This window comes from Leptinotarsa decemlineata, unplaced genomic scaffold (genome assembly GCF_025532065.1).
Source record: "Leptinotarsa decemlineata unplaced genomic scaffold, Ldec_3_MD MMD2_tig00000218_RagTag_RagTag, whole genome shotgun sequence".
In the NCBI taxonomy this organism is placed as follows: Eukaryota; Metazoa; Arthropoda; class Insecta; order Coleoptera; family Chrysomelidae; genus Leptinotarsa; species Leptinotarsa decemlineata.
The window spans coordinates 5048511-5067836 of record NW_027412545.1 but is presented as its reverse complement, the minus strand read 5'-3'; the positions used below and the strand labels follow the sequence as shown (position 1 = coordinate 5067836).

The following is a 19326-nucleotide window of genomic DNA, read 5'->3' as shown; positions in this document are numbered from 1 at the left end:
CATCGCACTTATCGAAGGAGTTGACTCTTCAGAAGATGAGGACGTTCGAGTTGAGCATATCTTCATGTTCACTGTTACGTGATATTCTGTGATATGCGAATACTTTACGGTAAGCTGTGCCAAGTTATTTGCTATTCGTCAAACCATTCAGAATAAAAACATATGGTTATGCAACTTACTGCGTTTTGGAAAGCAATTGCGCTGATAACTTCGTGAAAACTTGTATTTTCACATTCGTACTGAAAGTAAGGCAATTTTAAAAATTGTTAGGAATGGTGAAGAACTAACGGATAATTCAACTAAAATATTTTTGTTGATATGACTTTCCGATTTCATCGGAAGTGACGTCATCTTTGTTATTTTTAATGGCATACCCTGTGTGCCTCATTTTTAAATTTTTCCTACTAACTTAAGTTAGACGTCACATCAACGAAAGTATTTCAGTTGAATTCTTCGTTAGTTCTTCACCCATCCTACCAATTTTCAGAATGGCCCTACTTTCCGCTTTCTATATAATGATCGCTTTAACTCGTCAAGATATACCCGTATAAAATAATAACTTTATTCATTCATTTGAAAGGTTTAACACAACATAATAATAATAATAGGTGAATGAAGAAAAATGGCAAGTGCAAAAGCACTTGCTTTGCATTCCAATGGAATAAATAAGACTTAAAAAACATAGCTATGAATCTTAGACGTGATAGTGCATTGCTATATTATCTACAAAAATTTATCAAAGTGAAATTTTTTTTTTGGTATAAAGCACATGTATTTACCTCAAAGAATTCAAAATTCAAATATGTACTTATGAACTGTTATGAAAGACGAAGAAGCTAAAATAGTACCGCCACTTGAGAAAAAATCAGAAGGAAGCTTATAAATATATATAAAACAGAAAAGAAAATTCGAGACATACAGTAGAAGTTAACAGCTAAAATACCGAAATATGCCTATTCAACTTATGAAAGTATACTCTGATTTGAATTACTTATTTTCAAGAAAAAAACCAGGATGTCAATGGTCATGAACTGATAAACGATCACAATTTAATAGGTGATTGTAATTTGTCAATTGGTTATTTTTAGACTGTGAGTCATCTTAAGGTGAATGACTGGAAATCTCCGAATACTGCTGACCTCCAGCCATTTCAGCATTAGTGAAATTATTTTTGATGGAATCACTGCTGATTGACAACTCCGAATTTGTGCCGATATAAAAATACAACTATCAGTATCAGTTCGTCTCCAAAACAGATAAGTAGGGATAAAGACAGCTCAGCGTATCTTATGCGAATATGAGGCACTGAATCTCATAAGGTAAGAAATGCAGTATTCCAGAACAATATGAAAAACACAACAAGAGATCCGCAAAGACCAATCTGTTTAAAAAGAAATTTGTTTAAAATCTGTTTTTCCGTCAACCAACTGTCGCCCCTCTACGAATGACAACTCCGAAACTTATGTGAGTTAAGGACTAAAGCGGAGAACACACTTACGCGATCACGAACACGTAAGCAATCACGTAGCAATGGCGATCGCGTTGGAAAGCAAACACATACAGTGTGGTACCTTTAACTGGAATAAATTCAGTAGAATTGTAGCAGAATGTTTCTTGCAAAATTCCTGAGACAGGTCGATTTTGTTTTCAAGAGAGATACATTTCTACATTCTAATAAACCAAATTACATGCATCCCTTACATAGGGTAGCTACTCCCTAATTTTTTTAAATAGCAATAAGGGTTGATTTGTATTAAATTTTAAAGACATATTATTCCTCTAAACAGCAGTGCTCGATTTTTAAAATTTCGTCGATTAGTTTCCGAGATACTATCAATTTAATAATTTGCCTAAAAAATTAGCATTTTTCAAATTATCCTCATGTCTTATGAAAAATGCGCAGCTTTGAAGAAAATGTTTAAACAGGTCGATTTTGCCTTCAAGGGAGAAACATTTTAACAATGTAATAAATCAAATTACGTACACTCCTAAACAGGGTAGCTACCCCTAGAAAATTATTAAATAGCAATAAAGGTTGGGTTGTAATGTGCTTCAGAAACAATTCATTTCCCTTAACAACAGTAATCGATTTTTAAAATTTGATCAAGGAGATTATAGTGAACTATCTAGTTTTACAATAAACATAAGGGTAACGGTTAAAAAAATGGTACAAATAAGATTTAATTTAATAGATGATCAAAGTGTTCACCATGTACATGCTGGCAAATTGAAAATCTGCGGAATGTACAAAAACTTGACTGTTTTTCAAAGAAATAAAAAACTGAATTTGATTTTGTATAAAAAGTTATCTGTGAGTAGTAGTTTGTAGCGGTGCTAGTTCATTTATTTATAATCGTGATATCTATCTACATTGTTGTGTTGTCACTGACAGCGTGACGTTAAACCCATTACTACTTTTTTGAACTTTTGTGAAATTTTTTGAGAGGATGCCTCACTTAACAGAGTTCCACAGAATAGAAATCTTAATGATGGTTGGTTATGGAGACTTCAAACTCAAGACGAAGTTGTCGATTTGTTTAGACAGAAGTACCCAGATTTGCCACCTTCAAATCAAGGTACTATTAGCAAAATTGAAAAGAGATTTCGAGAACATAGGCATGTTAGAGATGTTCCTAGATGAAGGCCATCTAAAATCGATTATAATACGAAATTGGATATACTATTGGCATTCGAAGAACAACCTGTTACTGCAGCCAGGCAAGTTGCTCGTGACAATTCTGTTTGTCATAAATCTGTGCTGAAAATATTAGTGTGTGCAGGCAAACGGCCTTACAAAATGCGTGCAGTCCAAGAGTTACGTGAAGATGATGCAGATCGCAGAGTTCAGTTTTGTGAAATTATGATGCACGCTATTGATGGAAATCAGATATCACCGGAATGGCTACTTTTCTCTGATGAGGCTACATTTACTCTAAGTGGTCATGTTAACAGACAAAATTGTCGCTACTGGTCTGACGTTAACCCGCACTGGGTGAGGGAAACTCACACTCAGTACCCAGTGAAAATTAATGTTTGGGCTGGTATTATTGGTAGGCAAGTGATAGGGCCTATATTTTTCGATGATAATTTGACTGGAGAAAGATATGAGCAGTTTCTTCGAAACGAACTAGTTCCGGCCTTATCTGCCCTATACCCTAGTCAGTTAGATCCAGATTTGCCTGATGAAAGGATATGGATGCAGCAAGATGGAGCACCACCACATTATGCTCGCGGCGTGCCTCAATACTTGGACCACATTTTTTCACATAGATGGATTGGCAGAAGAGGTGCAATTGAGTGGCCGGCACGCTCTCCTGACCTTAACCCACTAGACTTTTTCTTATGGGGATACCTCAAAACCAAAATTTATGTAACGAAACCAGAAACCATACATGAACTCCAAGAACGCATAAGGCATGAAATCCGTCAAATATCTCCAGACATTTTGAAAAATGTAAGAAATGAATTTTACCATCGGCTTGGACTGTGCCATAATGTACTTGGTGAACACTTTGAGCATCTATTAAATTAAATCTTATTTGTACCATTTTTTTTAACCGTTACCCTTATGTTTATTGTAAACCTAGATAGTTCACTATAATCTCCTTACTGTTGTTAAGGGAAATGAATTGTTTCTGAAGCACATTACAACCCAACCTTTATTGCTATTTAATAATTTTCTAGGGGTAGCTACCCTGTTTAGGAGTGTACGTAATTTGATTTATTACATTGTTAAAATGTTTCTCCCTTGAAGGCAAAATCGACCTGTTTAAACATTTTCTTCAAAGCTGTGCATTTTTCATAAGACATGAGGATAATTTGAAAAATGCTAATTTTTTATGCAAATCATTAAATTGATAGTATCTCGGAAACTAATCGACGAAATTTTAAAAATCGAGCACTGCTGTTTAGAGGAATAATATGTCTTTAAAATTTAATACAAATCAACCCTTATTGCTATTTAAAAACATTTAGGAGGTACTTACCCTATGTAAGGGATGCATGTAATTTGGTTCATTAGAATGTAGAAATGTATCTCTCTTGAAAACAAAATCGACCTGTCTCAGGAATTTTGCAAGAAACATTTTGCTACAATTCTACTGAATCTATTCCAGTTAAAGATACCACACTGTATATGCGATAGCGACCTACAATCGACGCATTATTAAAAATATGTGACTTGGAAGAAGAAGCACTGCTTCTGGCAATATTATTGGATAAAGATGATAATACTAGACAAGGGTAAGTAAAAATTTGTTAAATATTATGTAGGCTATTAATAACTAGTCTTTAATGTATATTTTAGAAGGAAAAGGCGGAATGTTTGAGTGCACGAAATTAACAAAAAACCTAAAGGAAAAGGCGAATTTCATAAGTTATACCCTGAACTCCGGAAAGATGCAAATCGATTGTACACTATTTTAGAATGGACTGTGAAAGTTTTGATGAAATATTGAATCTTATCAGGAACGACATTACAAAAGAGCAAAATACATTTAGAGAACCTATTGGGGCAACAGAACGACTAGCAGTCACATTGAGGTAATATAATAATTATTTCGTAATACTTTTTTATTCAGTTGAAAAGTATATGTAATATGTATGGATTTGACATGTTGGTATGGTAAAAATCTTCATACCACGCTGCAGCAGAAGAATTGTCATCAGACTCACGTATATTGGACTAGTTTAATGATGAGTTGTCATATGGCATAATATTCGATGCATAAGATGAAGCAGTGGAATTGTTTGAAAAACATGTACCCGGTCGACTTTCCGTCTGAGTTTCCGCTTCTTAAGCCAGTTCTTCTTCCATTATGATTTTGACGATTTTATATTTCACTATAGTCTGGCGTCGATTTGACAGTTTTTTAACGCTTTCAGCATATCCTTGAAAAGTTGAATCTATGCTGTCGCAGTTATTTTTAACATCCGAGTGCCTTTTATTCAAAAAGTGAATAATTTTGTCAACATTAAATTAATTGTTCGATGCCGAATTTTCTACCGCTATTCTTTTCTGGCTTTAATTACAAATATATGAGATTTGTGCCGATCTTGCTAACGTTTTCTGAACTATTTATATCTTCTTTTTGTGTATTGCTTGCTTCAATTCCTTCATCTACTACTTCAGGACTTTCTGCTATGTCATCAGTAGTAGCAATGTTGGACTCTGTTTGCGCAAATTGCAAAAAAGGTCTAAAAACTTCCATGTGCTGTGCCCATGGCCAGGATTTATACCAATGGATTTAGCCCCTTGCCCAGTTCTGGTTTTCTCGGAACGTAAGTGCTTTGAGAAACAATCTCTTAAGTTTTTCCAGCGTTTTTTAAGTCTTTGCCTGCAAATAAAACATTTCTCAATCAACATGTGCCTATTTCCATAATCAAACTATATTCAAAATGAACATATTGTTATTGTAATCAAAGAAAACCAAATTCTAAAACCTACTACCTTTTTCTAGGTTTTTAGCTGCTGGCGATTCATACAAAACAATTGGTCACAGCTTTTGATTAGGATTTTCAACCGTTGCCATAATTGTGGAAGAAGTTTGCAAAGCTATATGAAAACTTGTGGCACTTTCCCAATTGTTTAGAAAGTATAGATGGAAAGCACGTGACCATCAAGTGTCCAAAAAAAGCGAATCAAATTACTTTTGTTACTTAAAAAAGTGTTCAATTGTACTTATGGCAGAAGTTGAACCCGAATACAAATTTACTTGTATAGATGTAGGTGCATATGGTAAAAACAGTGATGGAGATATTTTTGAGGCGTCAGCTTTAGGAAGAAGATTTGAAAATGGCACATTTAATATTCCTCCAGATAGGCCTTTACCCGGCGAAAATGATGAAGTTCCGTATGTTTTGATAGGCGATGAAGCTTTTACCTTAAGTACTTACTTAATGAGACAATTTCCCTATAGACAATCACGGCATGGTCGTAATAAAGAAAAATTTAACTACCATTCATGTGAAGCTTGTCTCGTTATGGAAAACGCATTTGGAATGTTAGCACACAAGTGGAAATTATTTTTTAGACCATTAGAAGTAAAAGTGGAACCAGCTAAAAAAACTTGTAAAACCAGCCTGCGTATTGCACAACTTTTTACGAGAAAAATATATTGACGAACAATTTCTTCATGTACAACAAAATAACGATAGGCCAGTACAGATACAAGCATTCCAAAATATTCCAGTTGAAGGAAGGAGAGCAGTCAACCTAACTTTTACCATTCGTGAAAAACTTGTCACTTATTTCAGTAATTTATAAACCCAACCACTACCTACTCATAATAAATTTATTATTTGAAAAAATTAATATTTTCCTTACTGGTATGTTTTCCAATCTCCTTCTCTCCTTTACTCTCTCCTTTATTTTTTGTGCGTAAATTCTTGTACTCAGCATGTGACATATCATACAACACATTATGTTTTTTCACGTGTTGCATTTTCTACTTCAAAGGTATTCTTGGTGGCTAATCCCTGCTTTGTTGGAGCAGTTTTCCAGTTTTCTTCTAGGTCGATCCACTAATGAAAGCTTTCCTATATGTATTTCCTTTGATATCTGAATGTCCAGGCACACGATACCCAAAGATTTCTCCTCTTCAGTTCTTCACGACATTGTCGGACCAGCCTCGTTGTCACTTTTGGGTTCATCAGTGTCCGTTCATTTCTTTAAGTCCTCAAATTATTGTTTTTTGCGCAATGTGAGATTGCATATAATCCAGTTTTGAAAACCGATGCGTATTTACTAAGCTCTTAGATGAAATGTGAATTTCTTTCCGAATATGACTTTATGTTGTTCATGAATTTAACCATGAAGTTTATGTTGGAGACGTATTTTCGCTGCCATGTAGATCAGGTTAGCTTAGGTTAGGTCTAAAGTGAGTGGCTCTATTCGACCCTCCACCGTAACCCGCAAGGGTTTATTGTAGTTCACAGCTATTCAGACTCGACCAAATAAACCCAACTTATTAACGAAGCCGATTAGTTTGTATGGTGAGTTATCTTTCAAGTCAGACGGTAAGAGTACGGCTCTGCCGAACTCTAAAAACCTGATTCTGTCCCCAGCAGGGTAGGCACAAAGTATGTGTGTAAACGTAAAACAATATGAATGTTAAAATATAAAATACAAACTCGTCTTAAACTGAAAGTATTCAAAATGCTAGGTAGGGATGAAAATATATATCAAAATTGAGACATTAATTCAGTAGAATTTGTTTATAGTAATGTTATATTTTCATTTTTGAGCTATTTGATAACTGAAATTTTGAATAACTCAAACACATATTCCGTTTTTATATGATCTGGTGCAAGATTAAATAATTTGGGTCCAATGTATGCAATTGATCTTTGTCCAATAGCTTTGTTCATTTTCGGTATATCTAGGTTAGTCGCTTTAAGTCGGGTTTCATATCCATGTTGATGATTTTTGAACTTATTTCTGTTGTAGAATATAAATAATAATATTTGTTTAAAATAAAGATATCTCAAACTCATCAGATCACAATATTGGAATATTTGTGCCGATGGGAAACGAAAATTTAAATTATAGATTATTTTGAGAAATCGTTTCTGTAGTACCATAAGCGGTTGTACAGTTGTACTATAGAGCCTACCCCATCCTAGATTTCCATACATTAAGAGAGACTGAACTAACGAAAAATATATACTGCGCAAATCATTGATACTCAGTATATTTTTAAGTGTACGAAAAACATACAAGAGGGCACTGAGTCTTTTACAAAGATAGTCTATATGTATTTTCCAATTAAGATTATGGTCAATGTGCTTTCCGAGATATTTTACTGAACGGGATTTTTTCAAAGTTATGTTCTTATTTCTGCTAGTTAAATGAATATTGCTGTTTTGTGCATTGGGAAACCCATGACTGTTACTACAAAATGAAATGTAAGATGTTATATTTATTGTCAGTAAACTATCATCAAGCCAATTTACTATAGTGTCAATATCGTTTCTTGTATGAGATATTACATCTTCCCAGGTTGCTCCATCAATTATTAGTAGGTACTGTATCATCAGCATTTGAGACCACTTTTCCAGAAATATCAATGGATAACATATCGTTAGGATTGGCCCTAAAACAGTGCCCTGGGGAACTCCGTATTAAATTTCTAATGGGTTGCTCAGTACACCGTATATTTTAACCATTTGTACTCTTTTATTGAGGTAGTTTTTGATTAGATCATTTGTCAGACCTCCGATACCAAGATCATTTAATTTTGGCAGCAATTTTTCATTACATTACAAGATTTTATAACAGTCGGAACAAAACGCAATGATAGAAACAAATTTCTGTAATTAACAAAACCTTTTAGTAGGACGATAAGATGCCAGTCTCTTCATGTATGTATGCTGACGCTTTATACGTGAAGGAAAGATCATTGTATTGTTTTCTCGGTGAACGTTTTTGTATTCCATCCGTTTATGCTCCGTTGAGCAAATTGCAATTGTTCCTGTGGTTATTAAACTTTGTCTGTATACATTCCGTCCGGCACACTTGGGTCCTATCTGCGTTTGCCATCTTCGCCCCGCATGTAACACTCGAGAGGAGAAAAGAAATATCTCTACATCGGAGTTCACAACAATATAAATGACATGCATAATTCATGAAATAATTTGTACATGGGGAAAACATTGTTTTTTTTTCATCAGTTCGGACTTCCATTGTCTAATATAATATAAATTGATTTGAAATCCATGAAAAAAATTAAAAAAGATTATCCGAAAATAGCATACAAGCAACAAACAAAAAAATAAAAAAATTAAATATTAATAAAAGCTGCAAATTAAATAATATTAACAAAAATTCAAATTTAAAGATTCCAAACCAAGTTATGTCACGACGTTTCGAATGTTAGTATCCACAATCGTCTTCGGGTGATAACTGGACTTATTCTTCCGAGATCTGACTATTTATAGGTCATTCGAGTGCTTTCACCTATCCCCTCTTCCCTCTCACCGCTTCATTGGTTTTAGCAGGAGATGACCGTTTGGCGGGAGTTGGTCGTTTTTCTCTTGATTAGAGGTTTCCATATGTTACGTATCTATACGATAGCTTAACTGAATGCGTTGTTGGACAACATATACGCGACTTCTTTGAATTTTCTCCTAAACCAGTGTTCCTCTTTGTGGATGATTTCAGCTTGAGCCCACTTGATGTTGTGTTGATTAGTCCAAACATGCTCTGCTATTCCGGATTTGCTGGTTTCTCCTCGCTGTGTGTGTTTCTTGTGCTCAGCAATGCAAACTTTCAGTGACCTCTTAGTTTCAACGATGTATGATTCTCCTCACTCGCAGGGTATTCGGTAAATGCAATTCTGCGATTTCATGAATTGCATTTACCGGATAACCTGCGATTCCAAGTGATATAACTTGGTTTGAAATCTTTTAATTTTTATTTTTCATTTTTGTTAATAATATTTTTTAATTTTCAGCTTTTATTAATATTTCAATTTTTATTTTTTTTGGTTTTTGCTTACATGTTATTTCTTTGTAATTACAGTTTTTTGTTTAATAATACTGTTATTTTTGTTTGATCCTTTTTGATTTTTTTCAGGGATTTCAACTCAATTTATATTATATTAGCCAATGGAAGTCCGAACTGATGAAATACACCACAAAACATTGTCAACTACCTTCAGACAAACATTGTTTTTTTTTATAATATACATGAAGGTTGCAGATATCTAGTCATTTCATTAGGTGAGGTTTAAGGTGACGAAAGTATTGAAATGAAAAATAAAAATGAAAGTTTCCGAAAATAGTCCTATCTAATTACTTCAATCTTTTATTCAAATTGACCTGTTATCTGACCTACCTGAATTAGCCTCGATCAATTAAGCTGAAATTTTATAAATACGTGACAATGTACGATCAAACGATTGCTACCATTTTTAAATCCAATATGGCAGACTCAGAAAGACGATCTATAATTTCCATAATAACTATTATGAGACTGGTATCATATAAAATATAGGTTAGGATACATATCTAACCTAATCTATTATTTGTTTGTTGAGCAGAATACGATAAGTAAAAATGAAGTCATTCTTAATTTAATATAGTGGACGCTCCATTATTGATAGCTCAAAACTAACAGAAAAAAGAGGTTGTGATAATGATGCATTAGCAGAAACATAGCTATATAAACATAGATATAGTTACGAATATATTAAATTAAAATACAATGAAGGAAAAAAACAAAAATTATTTCTAAAATATTTTTGGCATAAACCATTTGTTACTGCAACGGGAGAAAAGAACCACATCATTTGATAATAATTTTTCAATGCTATAATACGCCTTTTGATGGTAGTTTTCATAATTTCTAATTTTCATCAACCTGTGTAAAGTTATATATTTTTTTTCGAATATTATGAAAGTAAGGCAGCAGGTGCGCGTGTTAAAAAACAAAAATATTTTTTTCAAATGAAGAACTACATGTAAAGTGAGTTCGAATTATATCAATAGATCAAGCAATAATGTCGATATATCAAGGATGTTACGTACAGCGCCATCTGCCCGCGAATAGACTAAGCAATAATGTCGATATATCAAGGATGTTACGTACAGTGCCATCTGCTTGCGAATAGATCAAACAATAATGTGGATATATCAAGGAGGTTATGTACAGCGCCATCTGCCCGCAAATAGACCAAGCAATAATGGCGATATATCAAGGAGGTTACGTACAGCGCCATCTGCCAGCGAATAGATCAAGCAAAGAGAGTTACAAACAAACATACATTCATACAGGTGAAGCTAATAAAAGCCTAGTGATCCGTTTTTGAGCAACAAAGATTCTTGCGATCCCATACTATAATGTTGTATGAAATTGTGGAATACACGATTCCATAGTAAATCTATAATAATGAATCTGTGTTCAAAATATTTCTTTGAGTTGCCAGAATGTTGAAGACTTTTGTTAATTTTTGACCATTTGTATTTGTTCCTCTCAAGTTAAGTTGCAATCTACAAGCGTTCTTAAGAATTCAGATGTAGTGGAGGTCTGAACGGTAGTATTATGGATTTCGAAAGTAAGGTATTCTATGTTTAGTGTAAAACTCAATTATTACTGTTTACGTATGGTTTATTATAAGTATATTATGCATGCATCTTTCAGAATCGAGTCAGTGTTTTTTTAAACAGTCCTTGGAGATCAGGGCCCGATATCACAATGGAGGTGTTATCAGCATGCATGAAGACACATAAAAGACTTCCAATAATTTTCAAAACCATAGTTCACAGTAGACATATTAAGTTTCCTTATTGCGACCTCAAAACGATGAGCAGCCACAGTCTGTCGCATATTTCTGATATATACCGCTCTTGGTGAAATCAAGTGTGCCATGACACCAAAGTTCACTTTCGACAGAAACTTCGTGATTATAGTCAGAAACCGCGAAAAGTGAATTAACAGTGATCCCAAGAATGAGATCGTCAGAAATATCTGGTGTTCAGATGGTGGAAATCGTTATTTTTCCGGTAAGTTTAAAAAGTAAAAACAAATTGTTAGGGCAACTTTTGAAACAACTAACAGAAATAGATCTTGATCTATTCGGTGCGAACAAAACCTGAGAATATCAATGAAAATACGAAAGAACGCGTGTTTACAGAATATCTTGTTTATGTTAGGAAGAAAAAATAACAGAATACGGCATGGTGGAAAATATTTTGACATTAACTGAGGCGTTAAAATCACCAACAACAAAAATAGAGACAGGTTTAGCATTGCTAAACCGGTTTGTTATCGTTCGATGAAAATGCTATTCACACAGGCATTAACGTTGATTTCGATAACACCAATTGATATAAATCTCCCTTCAGAATGCCGTGTAAACAGAGTATATTCTCGCACCACCACCGCAAGTCGTAAGCAGTTGGATTTTCAATTTTTAGTGGCAATATTCGTGCATTCGAGCAAAGATATTATCCTATACACTTTTACATGATATATACCTGCACAAATCATAAATTTTTAATAGTAACAAATGAAAAATTCTTACGTCTGAAAACTTGCGACTTAGGTAGTACTGCTATACGAATCCAACCTTCACTGTTGAAATATTAGCTTTGCTATGATAATATGAGGTCATTGGGCTATCAAATACGTTATTCGGGCATTTGCCATTTGTTGAAGTGAAATACAGGATACTTTCTTTGAAATACGAGGCATTGTCTAAATCCTTAGACAATGTCCGAGGTGACATTCCTAATCAGACCTATTAGAGTTTAGTATAAAATTATAAGAGTATATAATTAACTTATATTCGCCAAGGATACGAACTTCTGGAATAAGAAATAGAAAAAAATTAAATAAACTAAAAAATAATCAAGTTCGAGTTTACGACTTGAACGCCAATGTGAAATATAATTTTAAAGGTACCTACCGGTAGGTTTTTCTGGAGTTTTCAGGTGATATTTGCTTCGCTTGGTTAATTAATTGATTAAATGATAAAATGGCATCAAAGGTTTCGTTCAACTTGTTGAGATATAAAATTTGAATTCGGTGAAAATAATTTAAGCACAGTTAGTTAGTTGAAGGTAGGTAAGAAGGGTATTACAGCGAGCCCAAAAGTTTAATACTCAGTAATTAATAAGTTACTAAGCAGTAAAGTTTTCGTTGTTTAATCCCCCACAAAAACGTCTTTTAAAGATCATCACAATTATGTTCGTTCATTTACAACTTGATGAAGTTAATAAAAATTTCACCGTATCATACGAAGAATTAGGATATTATCAATAATAGGTACTGTTATGTTTTTCCCAGTGGGTTGACCAATAATTGACCACACTGAATAATCAAACTTAACTTCATTTCACTTCAAATACAATAAACACTTCAACTATTATTCGCATATCTATCGCTTTACTAGATCGTTTCGCGTACCGCACTGTAGCTTCCACTTGATATGCTCCTGGCTAGCGTTTATATATCGTAATCGAATACGGCAGAATATTCGCCGAAATTCTATCGAAATCGGTAGCATTATTCTCGCTACATCTAGAGCGCCAGCGAACATCGTACATTCGCGCGCTCTTAGCTACGTCACGTTTGGTTTATGGTTACCAGTGGCGGCCGGCGTAATTTTTTTTAAGACATGATTCACAACAATACTATTAAACTAATATGAGTCTTATTTTCTGATTCATTGATTGGTGAATTAATGGTCTTTTTCAAGTGAAATGTTTTCATTTTCATTGTCGGAATTACTCATTTCAGATTATTTCTTTATATAGTTACATGACATTTGAAAATTTTTCAACACCAAGTACGCAGTAATGAAAGTAATCGATAAATAAAAGTAATTGGGTCAACTTGTTATCAACTTCTTTGTACGATTTTGAAGTTTTGCCAAAGAGGCAAACATTCTTTGCTTACTTGTATTTCTTGATTCTTTGCTGTTGAAAATAGCAGATTTCTTTTTCCATAAAATTAGAGTCGAATTGACAAAAAAGTTTTCATTTGTCTACCACGATTGTTGACAACAAATCGATTAATTTCGAAGGTATTCATAAATAGATTCCATTATCCCATTTTATTTACCTACCTTAAATACACTTCGCTCCATGTCTGTTTCAGAATATAATTAAATACGATTCTTCCCTTTTCAAAGTATCTTCAATGAGTCGCAATTTCTATTTCGATATTTCGTAAAAACAAAAACACTACTACTAAACCAAATAATGGCCTTTAATTATCATTCAAACTTTTACATTCATCGTCACTGAGATCAGGATATTTCAAATCATCATTATAGTAGAGAAATACAGTGGGAATGTAATACGTCTGAGGTAATCCTAATTTTGTGAAAAGGTCTCTTTCATCAGGAAAACCGTTTTCATCGAGGGTTTTGTTCATGAATATGTTCTTGTCAATGCCTCTGAAAAAAAGTAATATTTCTCCTGGCATCATATAATAAACATGGCAATTTTGTTTAAATTGTAATGGAAATATTTTTCAAGAAAGATTAGTTTTTGGGAAAAAACTTTTTGGTTTTCTACTTCTCCATCTTCATAAAAAAATGTAACAGCTTCTGAAGAGAGGTAAAAAGTAACTAACTTCAATAAACGCATCTCAAATATGTTTTGATCATGCACAAGAGTTTCTTTCACATACAAACTGAAAGAACCATTTGAAATAACTACTTTCAAACAACTATACAAAAACCACTTTTTTCTATTCAGTTTGCACTCCAAACATTTATTATGGAATTCAAACCGATGTAGTTCACAAGAAAGCTTCACAACGTACTTAATATTTAAAAGAGTTCCGAAATGAAATTTCACTTACATGGAGAAATATAGTCCCCAGATTCTAGATAAGTTTCGGGCAAAACACTTGTCCTCTAATCCTCAAGAGCAATTTATTGAATTACTTCAAAGACGAAACATTAATTTCTCGCATGAGGTAACGACTTTATGTTTTTACGAACTGTCAATATAACAAGACCATGATTGTCTCTTTCGGTCACATAAAGTCGTAATATTTTTCAAAAAATGAAGGTTTCTTTTTTACATTCATCCAAAAAGTCCTGATTAGAATTTAAAGACAACTTCTCGAGGTACACCTAGGTATGATATTTTTCAAAGTAAATAAAAGTTTACCCAATATTCACAATGAGGTTGAATTTGAAAGAAGCTTTGCTGATCATTGGGTCCGAGAAGCATGTACCCTGAGTACGCGCAGTGAGCCAAGAATGACAGCCTTCTGCATTTGTCCGACTAAGATTTCTGCCTTAGTGCGGCAAGCCAGCGTGATTTTGAGATTAGAGAGTATTATTATTATTATAATTTTTCAACTTAACTTTGAGCTAGGAAGACCCTATACATTCATGAGGGCGTGCCAACATTATCAACCAATGACCACTCCCCACACTGTGGGTAAAGTGATCATTGGGTCCGAGAATCATGTGCCCTAAGTAAGCGCAGTGAGCAGAGAATGACAGACTTCCGCATTTGTCCGGTTAAGATTTCTGCCTTAACGCGGCAAGCCAGGAGTAGAGGGGGGGGGGCATCATTCCACCAAGAACTCCATTAATCAGAACAACCATCTTGACAGAGTGGTCTGGAAAGAGTCTGCAGAGTTCGAAGAGAAAATGTCGAAATTAGCTTGTATGAGCCCGAGGGTGGCGAACGAATAGTTCCAATAAATTCGACATTTCTCGTCCCCCACAACGGATTCAATATTCCCGTAGCCTAGGACAACACCGGTGTCTCGTGGCAACACATAATCCACACACCATCTGCTATCCTCTAGAATCTAGAACATTCCTTACAGTTATGAAAGGGACGAGTCGTTTAAAAAAAATCGTTTATTTGCATTTGAAGTAAAATGGTAGGCGAAGATGAAGGAAACTATAAGCGAAGTAGGAAAGTTGTCACAAAAACGGAAGTTTGTGTTATTTGCTGGAGATTGAAAAATGTTATATGCTTAAACAAGAACGAGATAGATAAGTTTAGAACTTATCTTTGACAGATGTCAAAAAAGTAAGACCAAGTCCGATATGAACTCAAAAAATCCAACGCAATATCGTGTTTAATAAATAAAGCAACTCGTTTTGTTACCGCTGCGGTTTATTATAATAATAACTTGTTTCGACAGTACAATATCAATTTCTGTTTCAACCCCAGCCAAATTATTGTCTCTCGTTACCTTGGTTACCATCCTCTCTTTCCATCTAATACAGTAAATTTAACATATCGTCTATCATTATTATTATCAGACATCGTTCGTGTACAAACAAACAACTCGCTGATATTTAACATGAATAAGAACGGAAGGGCATATCTCTATTTTTTTTCTGCGAAAGCAAAGCATAATGTGACAACGATAATATAAATTCAAATACGTTGACATTATCCCTTCAAACTGTTCAAAGCATCGGTGAACAAGCATAGTGTGATCTCAGCCTAAGAAAGATAAGTCACGCCATGCAAAGCATCTGCAAGGATGACCTACGTGATAAATATTACAAAAATGGTTGAGGAATGTATTTCAACATCTATCGGTGTATTAGCTGGGAAGCTAGATTAATAATAGTTTTTCTGTATGCGTTTCTGTTGGAAGTGAATAAATTATTTACGTCGTTTGTGATGACTTCTCAAAGATTCAAATTGTGGTCCATCGTTTCACAGACAAAATACATACAGTTTTAAATAAAAAAAAATCGTGTCATACACAGATAAAATAAATACAGTTTTCAATTGAGTCGTGTCATACAAAAAAAATGGCGTGAACTTGGAAAATGTTTTACCTCCACGTATAACTCTCGGCATTTGAGTTGAAAAATGAATATCTTTCTTGTATTCGGAGAAACGTGTCTTCGCAGCAAACATTCAGCAAAACTTCCTTATCGAAAGGGTTCGTCATATTTATGATTCTCAATGGTCGCACTCGTTTTGTTAGTAATCCTATCTGATACCTGAAAATGAAGGTATATTTTCAATTATAGTACGTATAAAATATTTTCAATAAATACATATTTTTCACATAAAGTCAGTAGGCATACTTGAAGACTGGTTGTTGAACAAATTATCGTTCAGGCCAGTCACCACTCCCTATACTGTAGGTTAATGAACTGACACCTATCAAAAAACAACTACTCCCCGGGCTAATAACATAAAGGGCGTTGGATTAAATCCGGTACACATGCTGTTGGTGGTACAACTTCCAACAGCACTGTAACAACAGTGAAGATTTCTGCACTTACACCTGTCGGATATAATCCAACGCCCTTCGTAGTATTAGCCAGGAAAGTAGTTGTTTTCTGATAAGTGTCAGGCCATTAACCTACGGTGTAGGAAGTTGAGACTGGCCTGAACTAATTTTTCTTTTAGATAATTTGATAAATACATATATAACTTTTTACTATAATTTTGGAATTTTCTCTATAAAATATAACCCATTTATTTTATTTTTTCAGGTCAAATGGTTGGTTGACAAGTTCCATTCATGATCTGACTTCAGGATGTTAAAAATAACTCCCAGTAAATACGCAAGTATAGGACTTCATCCTAGCAAGTATAGTATAGCAATACATTCGCCATGTATTTATTAACAAAATAGTTGCTTTGCTACGACAAGTTACTGACTAATTGCGAGCTAAGGACTACGAGGTCTTACCTTATATCGCATGATTGGACGATAGCAAGTGATAATCGATCGTTCGGCCTGCGGCTTGAACCACCGTTTCACACAACAGTCGATTGAGGGAGTGAAGCAAAGGACCCACGTCAACCTGACTGGCTACCGTCCTACGTATTGACTTTTCAGATTGACCTTTATTACATTTCGGTAGATTCTCAATTGATTTACCTAACCTTTTTTTTCTTTCACTCAAAAAACAGTAAAAATTAATATCACTGTTCTGAGGTCTTGGACCAAAATATCATATTGGCTTTCTTGTGTCAAATTGGTGGAGAATAACTGCTCTCATTGTCAAAAATGGTTGCAAAGTTGATTTACAAAAATCATAATTTTGTTAAACTTCTCTAAGATGATGCAACCCCGTTATTATATTTCAAGAAATTACTCACTTTGGATCATTCCACCAAGGCAGTCTTCCCAATGGTCTCCAATTTGTGGCTGGAACTTGAAGCGGAACATCTGGAATTGGACCATGAGGGCAGTAAGGCACTCTGCACCCATTCTCGGGATTTATGTAGTGTTGAATATCTCCAGTTTTCTCATCAAACCAGCAGGAAATGTCCTTTCCCGCCATGGCTAGTATAGGTCTGATACATTTTTCTCCCTGGTGTTCCTTGATGAGGGGAGTAACATTTAGCACCCTACCTAGTAGAGAGACCCAACAGTCATCCGGTGTGTTATGTATTACCACTTCAAAGGGAGCAAAGTAAGGCCAGTTTGGTTGGTTTTTTACAGACATCTCGGACATATCTGAACGTTTTGTCACATTGACACTTCCTAACATAGGTATAAAAAAAGGTATTCAAATAATAGTTAATTTTCAATAGCACGATATATTTGCCAAAAATATTACGTGAAAACTTTCAAATAAAAATAGTATGACACTTTACAAATATTGTCATGAGTGAAGTAATGTGACAAATTGAAACTGAAAACTCAGTGGATCGCCTAAAAGACGGGTTTTGGAGTAATTACTCCTCATCAATGTAGGTATTTATCTATCTCTGACAGAGTCACCAACACTGTTAATATTTAAAAATGTATTTGTCAAATATAACTCTTCCGATTGACTATTTCAAAAAATCTGCTTTGGTAATAAAAACTAGAAAAATGGCATCTTTTTCACGATAGCTTTGACCATTTACATTTTCATCCATGATAAATATTTTCGAAAATGAACCTTTCTTCAGGGTTTACAAGCTTTATTATTGAATTGTTATTTATTGTAATACAACCAGAAGGTCAAAAATGGATAAACTATGTTTTATTATTTTGTTGTGACAGATCCTCTTTTCTGTCAGTATTTTCAGTCTATATATATATATATATATATATATATATATATATATATATATATATATATATATATATATATATATATATATATATATATATATATATATATATATATATATATTTTTTTTTCAAGCGGAAGTATATACAATCGTACAGTGAAAATTACCAACGACATGGGCGAATCAATATTCTCGTCAGCTCCATTTATTGGCCCTGATCTAGCAGTGGGTGTACCGAAATCTACGGCACAGAGCCAGATCAAGAAATGGATCAATGAAAATGATAAGTAACTACTGGGAGTCATACGCGAAACATCCGGCATAAAAACCTTCAGTCCACAGCCAACAAAATCAGAAAATAGTTTTGACACAGCTATCTCCGGCAATGAAGGAGGTTTACACTTTTCATCAAAGTTATTCTCAGGGCGTAAGCTGTGTTACTTTCTTTGGGACCTAATATTGAATCTGCCTAAACTCAAAAAGGGTAAATGAACTTCTAAACTCTGATTACACTTAATCAGTTTCGAAGAAGGATGATCTCAATATGCGTATTTACTTTCAAAAAATCCCCTTCATCTCCTTCTACAATGCTCTTATTTTCAGGTCCTTTTCTCGATCTGATTCTACATCAGATTATAGTAGACTATTTCTTAGACTTCTCATTATGATTTATTACAAATTCTAACAAAATATTCTTTCTGGATTTTTTCATTTCAAATTTATTCCAAATTAGTAATTGTGACAAAATCAGTCCCACTAAAGAAATATCTCTTTGCATAAATTATGTTGGGAAAAAAATATGTGCACCAATAGTCACACTGGTCTCAGACCAGTTTTCGCTGTAGTTACTAAACTACAAACACA

The 19326-nt window shown here is 34.1% G+C and overlaps 1 protein-coding gene across 1 annotated transcript; it reads right to left on the bottom strand.

Moving 5' to 3' along the window:
* Positions 1-13690: 13690 nt before the first annotated feature.
* Positions 13691-18303, bottom strand: LOC111502770 (cytochrome b5 domain-containing protein 1). Its single transcript, XM_023156924.2, has 3 exons — positions 17557-18303; positions 16275-16442; positions 13691-13901 (listed from the first exon to the last, which is right to left on the bottom strand). The coding sequence occupies exons 1-3, from the start codon at positions 17949-17951 to the stop codon at positions 13712-13714; spliced, it is 753 nt and encodes a 250-aa protein (XP_023012692.2). The 5' UTR covers positions 17952-18303; the 3' UTR covers positions 13691-13711.
* Positions 18304-19326: the final 1023 nt, after the last annotated feature.